This window comes from Kockiozyma suomiensis, assembly GCF_038497685.1.
Source record: "Kockiozyma suomiensis strain NRRL Y-17356 unplaced genomic scaffold V2V93scaffold_4, whole genome shotgun sequence".
NCBI lineage: Eukaryota > Fungi > Ascomycota > Lipomycetes > Lipomycetales > Lipomycetaceae > Kockiozyma > Kockiozyma suomiensis.
The window spans coordinates 690,481-704,397 of record NW_027117667.1 but is presented as its reverse complement, the minus strand read 5'-3'; the positions used below and the strand labels follow the sequence as shown (position 1 = coordinate 704,397).

Here is a 13,917-nt window from a genome sequence, read left to right as displayed (position 1 = left end):
GTCTCTATTTTTCTCCCCTATTTTTCTTATTCTTTTTCTTTTAATTTTATCTCCTCGGAGATATACTAGTAAAATCGCTACAACTGCAAGCCGCTGGCTGACATTCCTTATCTAACCATGACAAAGAACATGCGACAGAGAGAAACAATACCGGGTCGAGATTTTGGACATGCGGGTGGCGTGAATTGCTTTGTTTCGGTTTAGTCATGTATAGTCAAGAAAAGTTACCAAAGTCTAGTCTCCGAAAAAAGATTGAAAGTAATAAGCAGCGCTTTCTGTGAAACGTACGCATCCTATTCAGTCGATAAAAACTATAGATAGTTTATTGATGACACTTATTTTATATCTTCTCTCAATCAATTATGATTGAAACGCAAATTCGTTTTACAATACGATTTTGACTGGTCGAGTTTCTCTATATGGTATAAACCCTATGCCGAAGACATCCGACTGCATAAATCTATCCGCTTAAACACAAGTGCACGGTCTTCCTTTTTATTTCACTTTAGCGCTTTGGTATATTCGTTATGTTATCTCCCTCTCTCCTTTTTATTTTGATTGCTGGTAATGACATGTAGGAATTAACTGATTATACGCTTCGAAACTGGAGTCTTTGCTATACACGATAGTTCCTGTCTCCAAGCTCAATTCCATTCTCACCACATATGCAATAAAATATTAGAAAACTATCACCTAAACTGCACTTGTCTGGACTCAAATCCCGCACCATATATATATATACATAAACAAAGAACTAACACCCAAGTTGTACATGCTTCCGAAATCGCCAATTATCAACGCCCGTAGTAAGACACATCCCGATAATACCCAAACACACACTAGCAGCGCCATACCTCCACGCATGCCGTCTTTCAAGTGTTTGTAATTCAAGTACAAAAGTAGATACGGTCGTCAAACAACCGCAGAATCCATCGCTCAATCCTTGCAAGACTTGACAGGCCGTGGCAGAGTTATAATCAGCCGCTCTTTGCTGTGCTATTGAAAAGCATCCGATTAAAATTGTACCAAAGATATTTGCTGTAAAGGTACCAATTGGAAAAGATGGATAAAGTGAGTTGAGCTTTCTGGCAAGATACCATCGTAAAATTGCACCTGCTGGACTAAACGTTACCGCAAATAATGCCACGCCACGCCACTCAGTCTGAAATATAGTCATCAAAACAGCGCCAATCCAGCTTCCTATTCCCAGTATTATTGACGCACATTGCAGGAATGGGACAGCATGCCGACCTGATACTTTGCTGAATCCATATATTGTGTCTTTTTTCCCGTGACGTATACCGTGTCGCAAAAAATATCCTATATTAGCGCCAAATCGCAGACCACCAATCGCTAACGCGAGAGTGACTACGATGCCATCTAAAAGTGCCATGACCGAATATCCTCGAGGACGAGAAAAATCTGGAGCAGCGTTTGCCATTGCCAGAAAGGTACTGAACATCCATGACGAGAATGTGGTGAATGATCCACAAAACCCGGTCGTTAGCCCCACAAAAAGTTGCAAGTTCCGACTATATCAGTCAATATCATCAGTAGCAGAAACAAATATAGCTTTTGAGCAAGGTACTCACCCATCTCCAACGACAAAGAAATCTTTTGTCTCAGATAGACACCCCATCACTACACATCCGCTAAACTGCACCCACACAAGCGCCTGCACATTCGCTCCAGGGTACCCTTCGAGAGCTGTCAATCCCAGTCTCGCTAGCGTTCCCCATATTGAAAAGAACATCAACCAGCATATGCATTCAAATATTTCTTTATAATGTCCTCCTTTGTTTGGGGGTGCTTTGGGTGGTTGTGAAAGTACTTCGCTCTCTAAGGATTCTCGATTAAGATCCTCATTGTCAATAGAGGATAAGGGAGCCAATACTTCATTTATGCCTCTAACTGAATCTCTTGATTGTAAACTACTCTCCGCACTCCCTTCATTCTTCTCACGATCATCAAGTTGCCGTGTGTTATTGTCGTCGCCATTATCGATTTCGTGTCGTTGAATATGTGCTCTACCCTGAATCACGTCATTTTCTAGTGACTTTCGATTATTGTCCTCGTCTCTAGAAGATATGGGTGCGACAAGAGCTTCACTGATTCCCCTCATCGAGTCTACAGTACTATCTCCAATATTCTCGTCCTGCCCATCGCGCGGCGCTTGTCGCATTGCAGAATTCCTGTAGTCCTCAGACATGTCACAAGCTTTTCTGGCATTTGGCAGTCAGAACTGCATGCTACTAGCGCTTTCTTTCCTGATATTGAATTTTATAAAGTACTGTGTGTACGTGGCATAATCAGCTTGGATTACTCAAAACATGAATGTTCAACATATTGCGCTCTTTTGTCGTCGTTGTTGAATATGGAATTAAGCCGAGTTCGCTTATGAAAAGCCTAACCCTAGTTCTCATGAGTCTTGCGAACCGTAGTTTTGCGTACCCTTGTGTTATTTTTGAGGACTTTTAATAATAGTTTCTATTTTGAGTAGTTTATGTGGGTAATCTTTTTTACAATATATTCTCTTGCAAACGAATAATGGGAAAAGGACATATTTTTTATTTCCAAGAAGCGTCCGCCAAACCGCTCGCCTCGTCTTCAGACTCAACTTTTACAACCTCATCATTCTCGCCAGCCAAAATCGCATAATCCGTAGGTCTTCTAGGCCATTTCCTCACTCGATCAATATCAGCTTCAGGAAATAGCCATTCTAAAAAGCGCAGTAGTAAAACATCGATAACCACGCACATTACAAATAACTTTCCCGCCCAAATACCGCAGCCATAGTATCGCTTCAAACGATCTACCAACTGCTCATTTGTCGTGTCGGCTATTAAATCGTAAACTTTTTCCGTTCTGCGCGCGACATTATGCCAGCCGTACATGTTCTTTACTTGGTCGTGGAACTTAGACGTGTCGACCGCTTTGGACTCGATCAATGAGATTGCGCGACTGGTAGATGCTACCAGCGAGTCCTCTGACGGAGAAGAGAAAATCGTCATGTGCGAAGGCAATACCTCGGGAATTCCGCCTACTTTAGTCGTGACGACTAGTAACCCGCACGAGGCTGCCTCGACCAGGACAGTACCAAAAGCCTCAGTCAATGTAGGATGTAGATAAATATGTCCATTAACCATCACATCCCGTACGTCTTCATGCCTAACGCTGCCAAGTAGCTCGACACGTTCTTGAAGTTGATATTTTTCGCGCATTTGCTCAAGGTCAATCTCTCGCGGACCACTGCCGGCTATTATGAAGCGTACTGTTGGGTGCTGCAAACATATTCGTGGAATGATGGCCGTCAGCAGATCAGCGCCTTTATTAGGATACAGCCGCGAAATCACGACAATCGTTACTATTTTTGATAAATCAGAATTACTGTTCGCATATTGCAGTGATAACAGACATACTATGTGAAGAGGATGCCCTGGCGTGGTCTGGCAGGAAGTTTGATGCAACGAGAGCATTTGGGATAACACTGACCATATTTGGATCAAGCGATGCTCGCAAAACAGTGTTCTCCTTACTAGATTTTCATTCTCGTATTAGATTTAACTGCATTACCATGAGATATAATTACGCGTAGTACGTACCATGTGTGAGAAACGCATATAACATGACCAATGTCGCTTAATGTGAATTTCAATAACTTGTTTCCCAATATACTTCCCGGATCAGCAAATCCAAACAGTGAATGATCAGTAAATACAGTTTTCAGTCCCATCGTTCTACTGTGTAATATAGCTTCATGACACAAAGTACTCAAACTGCCATGTCCATGAACAATCTGTATCCGTTCACGAATGAGGATGTTTCGAAGAATCGGGAAGAATGACCAGAGCAATGGAATCGTTGATTCTCGGTATAAAACGAAAAAAGGGACATAATAGACTTTTAAACCGTGCGTCAGATACCGGACACCGGACCGCGAACCGTAGGCGTGCGTGATGATGATGACAGAGTGACCAAGTGATATTAGTTTCTTAACAATATCTGCGTTAGATACTTCCTTTCGTTACTCTGTAAATAGAACTCACTGATGATAATTGGTATATATGTGACTCTATACCTCCCGGTTGTGGATAGAAAAAGTCGCATGCCATTCTATACATATGAATACACTAGTCAATGAATGTGAAATTAAAACATATCAGAAATTACTATCCCACTCACGCTATATTATACGGCATTTTGACGCCTTACGCTTCCAGTAGCACCAATATCACAATATCCTCACAAAAGTACTTAATTGTAATTAAAGGAAGTGAAGATAATGGTGCTGTCTGTGGATGGTTATCAAGCGATATGGTATGTAAAGTAAGATGTTCGTTGTAAGTTTTCAGGGGGAGAGTGTTCCCGGATCAAGAGGTCACATTTATTCAAAATTTCATTTTCTATTTCCTTGAATACGAATGACACTTCCTGCTTAGCTGTCTTTGACTTTGCTGTACTTTAATATATCTTCTTTCAACTTCTTTTTATTTTGACGTGCATTCTAGAAATTGGCTGTGCTTGTTTTTGCGATATTTAATTTTACAATTCACTAGTTTATATTTTTATCCAATTCATTTTATCAACAAACCAAAATCAGATTATATGCAAATGCCAAATGAACGCTAAAGAATGAAAAAAAAGCTATATATTTCATTCATTTGAAATATCTATGTGCCAATAATTTCCGACCTTCCAACAACGCCTCAAAAATAATAGAAAATGAGTTAATAGCGAAATCAAATATAGAAGAGAACACAAAATTAACCGGAAACTGAACGGAAATAAACAAGAATAGAACGACAAGCAGCATTACGGTATTATGCCATTCGTTAGAGTGAGTAAAGATATATTATATATTCAAATCGATATCAAAACTCGAGCCACATCTACATCAAGTTAGTCGTCAATACTCAGAGGAAAAAAAAAAAATTGGTTTAAATACCCGCAGCTTGAACTTGCTCTAGGATTGTCAACAATTTTGAACTGACTACCAATAAGTTCAGTAGTATAGTCAACCGTAGAGTCTTTCAAGATACCAAGCGACATTTCATCCATAATGATTTTGGCGCCATCAAGTTCAAAAATTCTAAGTAAGTTAAATTAATGTCAACTCAGTAGTATTGAAATCTCAAAATAGTGCATACATGTCTTCATTAGGATCATATTCTTCTTTGAGACCCATCAAATACTGGAATCCGTGACATCCGCCACTCTCAACGGTCACTCTCAGAAACAGATTTGGATTATTATCATGTTTCTTGATTTCCGACAGTTTCTATAGAAAAACGTCAGTACTATTCACATATTATATATGCTATAACGCAAAACCACATACAGCCGCTGCCCGAGGTGTGACATAGACAAACATTTCCTTCCCATTCTCATCCTTCCGCGGATTCGTAATCGCAGGAACTTTAGGTAACGCATCTGCAGGCGTTGCCTTCGTAGGCATGAAAGTTTTTTGCGCACCCGAATTCTGCGTCTCGACTGATATATACCGACGTGCTGATTGCTGTGAGGTAAATGATACTTGCTTGAGAGGTCGTGGCGACATGCTTGACCACCGTCGGATAGCTGCTGCTGAAACTCTTTTTGAGGGCACCGCAGAGCGAAGTATAGCGGTGTTGACCTTTATGCAACAAGAGGAAATACGTGCACTCATTATTCCTTAAATATGCTGGTGATTTGAAAATTTCTTTGCGAGAAAGAAAACTGAAGATGTTTGAGGCGAGCAGCAAGTTACGTGGGGTTGAACGCGCTGAGTAATCCGCTTTGCTCTACTGAACCTTAGTCAGTTTCGAGAAATGCACAATCCGGGTAACATCCAACGCGTCGGCGCGTTGTTGACTAGCTCAAAGCCTAGCGATAGCTTAGTGGGCAATTTTCTGACATCTGGTATTCGAACAATTCTACTCAGCTTTTAAAAGGGTTTTGAGTATGGCGAGTGAGAAACGGGCACTGACGGAGGTTGATCGCGCACTTGTTCAGGCTTTCGTAGCGCAGCGCAGACTTAATGCGACGCAACTAAAGAGAGCTCTAGCTGAAATCATCACGGTGTCAAGTATGCCTTTGTGAAGGCTGTTTGAAAAAGATATTTTGACTGATTTCGGTGATTATAGATAAGCTACAGCAAGGTGGTGATGACAGTATTTCTGTCACAGTTAACGAGGATGATGTCACGCAAGAGCAAATTGAAGAGTATATCGGAATCATAAATTCTGAATTATACCAGCTCGATTATGAGATACGATGTTCCATAGATTTGGATAATATGCTAGTGTGGCAGTTGGTGCGTATAAATCTTTTTAACCGTGGTAAGAAGTTGAAATTCTGATTCAGTTATTAAAGGAATTCGTGGATTAAATGGTACAAATTGGATTGTCGGTAGCTTTGATGGGCGTTATTTGGGATACTTATTGGTTTTAATTGCTCTTTTGTTACAAAAGATTAATCACATTTTCTATTTTACAGCCTTTTAGTAGCATCCATCAACTATGACAAGCCGGTTTCAGACTCTTCTCCCTCATTCTCCTTATCAATCGTTAAATTAGCCTCATCAATCACATCCCATACTATATCTTCAGCGATCTGCTCCTCATACCGCTCACACATTGGTCTAACTGACTTCTGGATATCGGAAACTTTTATCTCATGCTTGAGATCGGCAGGAAAATAATCAAAGTCTGGCCCAAAATTAAATTGCGCGACCCCGCCTCGGTAGACGCTGATTGATGGGTAATATCCCAGTTGTCCATCGTCTGCAACGCGCGCATCAGGACTAGCTAATGGCGCACTATGCGGCGGTAGAAAAGGCAACAGATTCTCAAATGGTGTCCCAATATATTTTCCGTTTTTGTATATGCGGATACTGGAATGCGCTAGTCCTTGATCTCTCAACTCTTTCTCTTTTGCGACAGCATCTTCACTTGATGACTGATTTAGCAAATCTTGTAGGCGCTTCACTGGAACACACTCATATTGCTCAAAATATAGCTGTCCTTTGTACTTGGTAGGAAAGCGATCGCGAATTACATTAGATACAATTTGAGTTTTTGTGTCTTTGAGGTGTTTCAGTGGCACCTTTCCCTTTGCTGCAGTTGCAGCTTGCACCTGATATGCAATAGGCGGAAGCGAGATGTAAAGCCCAATGACGTCTCCGGTCTTAAATGGCTCCTGCATAAAATCTGATCCGCGAGAGATGTACATCTTCTGGCCTGTAACGTCTCTTACGCCATACCCATACGCATCAAAGCCAACAGGTGTTTCTAAAGAAGCTGCAAATTCGTTTAGTTAGTTGTAATAGAAACCTGGCAAGTCACTGGCAACTAACCTTCTCTTCTAGTCCAACCAACTCGGACATTTCCATTATCTGCGCTCGTATTTCCTTTGATGATTCGGCATTCCCAATACCATTTTCCTTCTCGAACGCCAATATTCGCTCTGGCTGTTCGATATCCTTTCTCTGTAGATACGATCGTTGACGTTTCTCGATCGACTAAGATATGGGAACTCGCATCTTCGTAACTAACGCGGGGAATATATGGTGGCACCTCAATTTGTCTGTATCCTAACAATGGAAATTTCGGAGAGGCTTCACATGGAATATACCGGAATCCACGTCTATTGAACGGATGGTCGTCCGTCGCGAATAATTCGATTTCCTGGTCAGAATTGGGAATCAAGACGCGTGAGAAGAAGTTCGGTGTCAGAAATGCCGGAGGTCGAGGAACTGCAACTAGATCTTCCGGCTTGTACGGCGGAATATTCAAACGTATAGGAACTTGGTAGTCTTCTTTACTCTGTTTTTTACCGTTCTTTTGCAAACTTTTTGATTTTTCGGTATTCGGAGCAGGAGCCTGTGAAATTGCTCGGCTATTTGAACTCTTGCCTTGATCTTTTGCGCTGACTTTTTTGCTCGTCTTTGGTTTCTTTGGTTTTCCATCTAGCGTGGCAGCTGTGCGTTTCTGAGAGGTTGTCGATGATTCGGCTTTTGTTGTTGATTCATGCTCGAGATCGGCACTGTCATCTTTGATTTTCAAATTTTCCCTATCAGGAGCTGCCTGAACTATACTGGAAATCTCATTTAAGATTTCCGGTTGCTGTGTTGTAAGAGGTCCTGGTGCTGACTCTGGAGCCGCTGCTAGTTCAACTTGCAGAGACGGTTCTTCGATGGGCGACAGGCCGATGGTTTCTTGACCCATAACAGAATTCAGTTAATTTTTATCAATCCAAAATCTCATTTGCTTCGTTGGCTTGAGAATTCGTTCACTTAGATCCTGTCGTTTATTGTAAAGTCATTTATCGTTTGCGCGTATCTGAGAGTATCTCGGGGCTTGAAAATACGAAGTTTAATTTGGCGTGAGTATTGTATGTCGCTGGGGCAACCAGAGTATAATGATTTATGCGTAAGACGCTATCAATCGCATTTCCATTTTTAAAAAGTGAATTTTCGCAAGCCTAAAGACAGTGACTTGAGCTTTCAGTCTATTTGCAGAGATTTAGGTGTCTCTGGAGTGCTTCTGTTTCGCTTATGAGACACCCGCATGTGACACTGGATTATCTACACCGGAGCATGAAATATCCACGTACAACCACAGAGACAGGTCACGATATAACGCGCTATATATAGCAGGTCTCATAATGGCAATAGAAGATAATAACAGTAGTGACTTCATACCACTGTCACCGTATGGTTTGATATCGCGTACTCTTGCTCGCTCACCTATTACCAGCAAGATCCATTTATTTGGATTACAGGACGGTCGCAAGGGAGTTATATTTATCAAGGTATGCAATTGTACGCGTGATGTTGCTGAATGCTAATAACTGTTTTGTTTAGGAGGCATCCATTGAACTACATGCCATAGGCATCGATGATCCAAATATATCGGCATCTGAATATAAGCTGGAGCTTATCTACAGTACTCCTTTGTTCGGTAAAATCGTGTCCTCTCTCGTCATTCCCTTTAATGTCAAGCCTTTCGTTTGTTTTCGTAGTAGTGAACGGAGACCCGCCTCAGGATCTGCAGAATATAATAATGAGACACTGTCATCTAACGGCACGCGCGATTCTTTCTCGCCAATGAGTTTGGATGACTCAAATATAGCCAGTCGGGACTCGCGTAGAGAGTCGTCGAATGGTATTAGACCCTCAGAGAATTCTCCAGAGGATCATACATCAGATACGTTATTACTAGTTACCTCGGACAGAAATCTCCTATTTGTTACATTTGATGCTCAGGAGAGCCTCATCGTGACCAAAAATATCAATCTGAGCGATACTTTCCGCACCTTGACATATGACTATTGGCCCACTGATTTGGATCAGTATCATTCAGAGTTGCAAATGAATGATTATTGGAACGATTTGACGTCAGATAAAAGTGACAGTGAGCCGAATAATTCGACCTCACTCAAGTCGTCTGAAAGTGAGGTCGCGGCAAAAGTAAAACTATTAGGAAAAGAACTTGCTTGCGATTTCAAGTAAGTTATTTTTAGAGTGATAGAATTATCATAATAGTTACTAACTATATAAAGTGGGAATAACTTGCTTGCTAGTTCATATCAAAACATATATAAAGTTATATCATTAGGCGCGGTTTCTAGCGATCGCTTAAGATATGTGATGTCCTCATCTCAATTTGAAGTTGATGGTGTCATACTGCATTCTCAGTTTCTTTTTGCTGAATCGGCAGGTATATCCAGCACAGTATTTGCTATTCTGTTTATAGAGTACGTTAATGTGCACGACAAGATCGTTGCCAACAACTCGCTAACGCATGATTTAGTGCGAAGCATGCACCAAACCTATCGATATTTCACCGGTTTACTAATAATTCATATTTACGACCTGAATTAAGCAGTAACTTAGTCCTGCCCGAATGTATCCATGCCATCATTGTTCTTGTCGAATTATCTGACATTTTCACAGACCTTCTTTCTCCTATATTTATGATACCTGTGCGTTGTCAAGAAGGTCTAGTATTTGTAACTGTATGATCTAGTTTTGGTCTTGAGTCCCAATCGCAATACTAACGTGGCATAAGGAAATTGGATATTCTTTCGTTCGACACCCTCGTACAGGAGATCTCTTAATAACGAATTTGGGGTTTTCTAATAGTGAGCTAAACTCTTGGTTATAGTCACCTCTTTCGCTGACCACTGACAAGCCGCAGTCGCACCGCAAAATGCGCTTCCAACAGCATATTTTCATCCCAAAAGTATGAATGGTCAGCGACTCATGCAGGTACAGATATTTGCCTCTGTGCATCACCCAGAAAACAAAGCTCTACTGGATGACTACATTTATGTAGCATTTGATTCAGGGGATATTTATATAGTTGCAGTATACAGCGATCATATCGAAGCACACCTATATGCTCGTATCTCAAGTGACATCGGGACTAGCTTCTTAGTGATTGAAGGGGATGAAAGCCGCGCGGACCTGGTGATCGTCGGAGGCAGTCTTACTTCAGGTGGAGAATTTGCTGTCAATAGCTTAAGAGCGCATGATGATGACCCCTTTATCGATCAACCCAAGTCAGAATATTCCAACTGGGCTCCTATCTTTGACTGCCAAGTTGTCCCAAAGACTGACTTTGAGAGAGATAGATTAGCTGTTATCTCTGGGTACAAGAAAAATGGATCTATAACGCAGATACGATTTGGGATTGCTGCCCAGACTGTGGTAACAGGTCCAATGATGAAGAAGTGAGTTGAAATTTTTCTAGCCTATTAACTACAAGAGGTTTCATAACTAATTTGTTTCTCCAAGTTTATCAAGAATTTTTGTGTTCTCGCATCCTTGCTTTGGTGATCAGTTATATATTTTAGCGATTAGGCCATGGCAATCAAATCTCCTAGCTCTTGACAAAAAATTATCTACCTTAAAAGAGTTATCCACATCTGTTCTTGATTTGTTTTCAGAAACCATTATAGCCAAAGTTTTTCCATCAGGCTGGGTGATTCAGGTTACAAATTCTAAAGTTGTTATTGCTGATTTCAAAAAAGAGCAGCGCTCATTATTTTCCGCCGATCTGGCTAGTCTGGGACTCTTGACTTTAGGCGAATCATCCCAGATTGTGGCTGATGTGGATCGCTCGTGCTCTGTTATCGTTATCGGTCAATACAGTCGCAGGAAGAGTATTATATCAGCCTTTTGGATCAATCAATCGGCGGATCCTATTTCTATTCTTCGGCTTCCGAACGAAATCACTCTTGAGAATCAGTCTCTGTGCTTGATCAAACTGTTCCATATGTATGTTTTTTTCTATTTCAGGTTGAATGAGTTTCTAATGTGATTGCTTTAGTGGGGATATTAAAATATGTGTTGTCGGCACCCACGAGCAAAGCCTTTACGTATTTTGCCTTGACAATGCTTCTGGTATGAGCGACATGCAAAAGATTGAGGGCATGCCAACTTGTTTCTCTGGTATCCCAGAATCCGTGGAATTGTATAGTTACCCTCATCATACTTTTATTAGTCCATCATCTAGTTATCACAAAGGAAAAATGTTAATCGGGTTGAGGAACGGCGTCCTTATTTCTAGCAGCTTTTTATTGCGTTTTATTGAAGGAAGGATGATGTTTGATTTGACTGTAAAACGCAGTATACAAATTGGGAAATTGCCAGTAAAACTTCGACCTTCGAGTTCTTCAGATACTGTCTATGTCATGTCTGATTTACTATGGCTAGCAGGAATGGACAGTAGCACAGATGACAACTGGCCTGCTATTAATCAAGTAATTTTTGATAGTTTTCAAAATGTAAGTCTCTTGCATTGTTGTTAATACGACCAGTCTAACATATCTCCAGCAATCAATTTATGAAATTCAGCCTGTGCCTTATGCATCAGAAGAGAATTTGGTTGCCTGCTTGTTTGCCAATCAATTTACGTTTGCCGAAATCGGCATCGAGCCTATGGATTGCATTTCTCCAACATTTATTCGTGAAGTACGTGAATTTCGAGATAATCATCTGATTCGTTATTAATGTCATTCATTTGTCAGACGCCCAAGCGATTTTTACATCTCAAATCCATTAATGCGTTTGTGCTTTCTATAAATGCAGCTGCCGACCGCTTGCTTTTTGTGGATTCCTTCGGGCAAAGGCCTTTAGCAAGTACTCCAGTAGATAATTTACTTGGAGAGCGGGAGGAAGTATATGCCATTTGTGGTACGCAACTCAAGCTCAGATTATAGATCGTCACATTAACTTTTAAAATTTAGAATGGAACATGGAGTTAAAAGGCAAGGTGAATCATTATGTGGTTGTTGGTGTTGGTATAGCTCGTTCTGCAGCAGCTGCTACATCATCACCTGGCCAAAGTTCTCATCGGGTGGATAAGGGAAAAGTCCGGGTTCTTCGTATACGTAGGACGAAGACGAGCGCATATAACCTTGACAACGATGCTAGCTTTATAGATTCTTCGTCCCCGCTGGAATCATTTTTGGAGGCATCTCAATCTCAAGCCACAATTCCAGAATTGCATAGCGAGACCCAAGCTCTAGAGGTTGAGGTGAAGAAGCAGTTTTCCTGGGCCGTTCCTGATGCAGTTTTGGCAGTTGCGATATTCAAAAATAAGTAAGGATTTATGATAAAATTCTTGCGTGCGATATACTAATTTACTTTTCTGTAGTTGTATTGTGTATAGTGCTGGTCTCAAGGTTTATGTTAAAGTGTTAAATACTGACACAATGAAATTTGATCAACCACCTGCAGAGGCTACTCTTAGAAGTCCAGCCATCTACTTCACCTTTTCAGACGATTGTATTTACGCATCTACAAGAAATAACTCTGTTATATCCATGATATTCAAATCAGGAACGCTCATCGTTCATGAAAGGTATGATTTAATACAGAAGTATACTATAAGCAAAATGCTTACTCTTCCTTAGTGACTCAATTGCACGAAATATGTTTCATCATCTTCAATACAAATCGGATTTTGTAGTCGGCACGGACAAGGAGCACTCAATATTTGGCTTACGAAGTCATTCAGAGAAAACACATTTTTCAAATATGGATTTACAATTCAAATGTACACTTCCCACGGCTGTATCACGGCTGTGTAGAGGGCGGTTTGTGCCTGTACAACAGCATTTTGATATACAGCAGTCTGGGACCTGCCTTGGCAAAGAAGGCGGGTTAGATCATCCAGAGCCGAGATTTGACGAGGTTATTGTTGGTACGGGCGTTAACGGTTCAATCTTTGGTTTCAGGATATTGGATGAAGGCGAGTTCTTCAAAATTTTTGATCATCTAAAGGCTGTCGTCGCAGAGCTGGCGCAATACTATGCACAGAGAAGTGAGCACCGACTTGGACAAATTCTTGGACGCAGCAATTCGTTTGTTGATACTACGTATCCATTGCAGTTGGGTCTTGTCCCTGCGGACTTTGGCTTGTCAGCTATTTTGCAGGACGTTGAGTTATCCTCGCCCCGGAGGTCTGATTTGCAGAGAAAGTCGGCTACAATGGCTGAGGCCCTTATTGATTCAACGTTCAACTTATCATCTGTGGCGCGGACTTCAGTGAGTGTATCGTCAATTCGTCATATAGATGGAGACGTTATGGCATATTTAAATGATCTCTTGATTCACATGACTAGTAAGGCTTATTTGGAGGGAGAAAGCTGCGCATCATCATCTGATGGCGCCAATGAAAATGAGAGTGTTTCAACGCATGCTTACGACCATCGCAATACGATAGTATACACTGCTAAGAATGAAAGTTTTGAAAGTCATGGTACATTGCAGCCGAAAAAGTGGCTTGACTGTTATCTGGATGGAATTTCATTATAAAGCAATATTTATCTACACAGTAATCTAAAATAACTGGGATGGCCACAAGTAGTAATTATTAGCAGGAATAGTCCAATGACCGGCAGTATAACAGTAGTTCGTAATTTAGATTT

At 41.0% G+C, this 13,917-nt stretch overlaps 8 protein-coding genes across 8 annotated transcripts; 4 read left to right on the top strand and 4 right to left on the bottom strand.

Moving 5' to 3' along the window:
• Window positions 1–754: 754 nt before the first annotated feature.
• Window positions 755–2,122, bottom strand: V2V93DRAFT_322359 (CrcB-like protein-domain-containing protein; the record flags this gene model as incomplete). The annotated part of the gene is made up of 2 exons (XM_066907401.1): window positions 755–1,532; window positions 1,593–2,122. The coding sequence occupies 2 exons, from the start codon at window positions 2,120–2,122 to the stop codon at window positions 755–757; spliced, it is 1,308 nt and encodes a 435-aa protein (XP_066767077.1).
• Window positions 2,123–2,507: 385 nt separating this feature from the next.
• Window positions 2,508–4,410, bottom strand: V2V93DRAFT_399827 (uncharacterized protein). The gene is made up of 5 exons (XM_066912565.1): window positions 4,183–4,410; window positions 4,047–4,113; window positions 3,603–3,991; window positions 3,420–3,535; window positions 2,508–3,364 (listed from the first exon to the last, which is right to left on the bottom strand). The coding sequence occupies exons 1-5, from the start codon at window positions 4,197–4,199 to the stop codon at window positions 2,568–2,570; spliced, it is 1,386 nt and encodes a 461-aa protein (XP_066767076.1). The 5' UTR covers window positions 4,200–4,410; the 3' UTR covers window positions 2,508–2,567.
• Window positions 4,411–4,497: 87 nt separating this feature from the next.
• V2V93DRAFT_366797 (uncharacterized protein) lies at window positions 4,498–5,805 on the bottom strand. Its single transcript, XM_066909398.1, has 4 exons — window positions 5,339–5,805; window positions 5,148–5,278; window positions 4,946–5,089; window positions 4,498–4,889 (listed from the first exon to the last, which is right to left on the bottom strand). Exons 1-4 carry the CDS (start codon window positions 5,663–5,665, stop codon window positions 4,853–4,855), a joined length of 639 nt encoding a protein of 212 aa, XP_066767075.1. The 5' UTR covers window positions 5,666–5,805; the 3' UTR covers window positions 4,498–4,852.
• Window positions 5,806–5,940: 135 nt separating this feature from the next.
• V2V93DRAFT_379167 (uncharacterized protein) lies at window positions 5,941–6,366 on the top strand (the record flags this gene model as incomplete). The annotated part of the gene is made up of 3 exons (XM_066912001.1): window positions 5,941–6,064; window positions 6,123–6,292; window positions 6,352–6,366. 3 exons carry the CDS (start codon window positions 5,941–5,943, stop codon window positions 6,364–6,366), a joined length of 309 nt encoding a protein of 102 aa, XP_066767074.1.
• A 45-nt stretch (window positions 6,367–6,411) lies between these two features.
• V2V93DRAFT_366792 (uncharacterized protein) lies at window positions 6,412–8,329 on the bottom strand. The gene is made up of 2 exons (XM_066909397.1): window positions 7,334–8,329; window positions 6,412–7,277 (listed from the first exon to the last, which is right to left on the bottom strand). Exons 1-2 carry the CDS (start codon window positions 8,202–8,204, stop codon window positions 6,496–6,498), a joined length of 1,653 nt encoding a protein of 550 aa, XP_066767073.1. The 5' UTR covers window positions 8,205–8,329; the 3' UTR covers window positions 6,412–6,495.
• Window positions 8,330–8,643: 314 nt separating this feature from the next.
• On the top strand, window positions 8,644–9,490 carry V2V93DRAFT_322543 (uncharacterized protein; the record flags this gene model as incomplete). Its single annotated transcript, XM_066907409.1, has 2 exons — window positions 8,644–8,790; window positions 8,843–9,490. The coding sequence occupies 2 exons, from the start codon at window positions 8,644–8,646 to the stop codon at window positions 9,488–9,490; spliced, it is 795 nt and encodes a 264-aa protein (XP_066767072.1).
• Window positions 9,491–10,195: 705 nt separating this feature from the next.
• Window positions 10,196–10,717, top strand: V2V93DRAFT_322340 (mono-functional DNA-alkylating methyl methanesulfonate N-term-domain-containing protein; the record flags this gene model as incomplete). The annotated part of the gene is made up of 1 exon (XM_066907399.1): window positions 10,196–10,717. A coding segment is annotated over one exon (522 nt), but the record flags the coding sequence as incomplete, so codon positions are not given.
• Window positions 10,718–12,155: 1,438 nt separating this feature from the next.
• V2V93DRAFT_366786 (uncharacterized protein) lies at window positions 12,156–13,870 on the top strand. Its single transcript, XM_066909396.1, has 3 exons — window positions 12,156–12,586; window positions 12,642–12,848; window positions 12,901–13,870. Exons 1-3 carry the CDS (start codon window positions 12,240–12,242, stop codon window positions 13,802–13,804), a joined length of 1,458 nt encoding a protein of 485 aa, XP_066767070.1. The 5' UTR covers window positions 12,156–12,239; the 3' UTR covers window positions 13,805–13,870.
• Window positions 13,871–13,917: the final 47 nt, after the last annotated feature.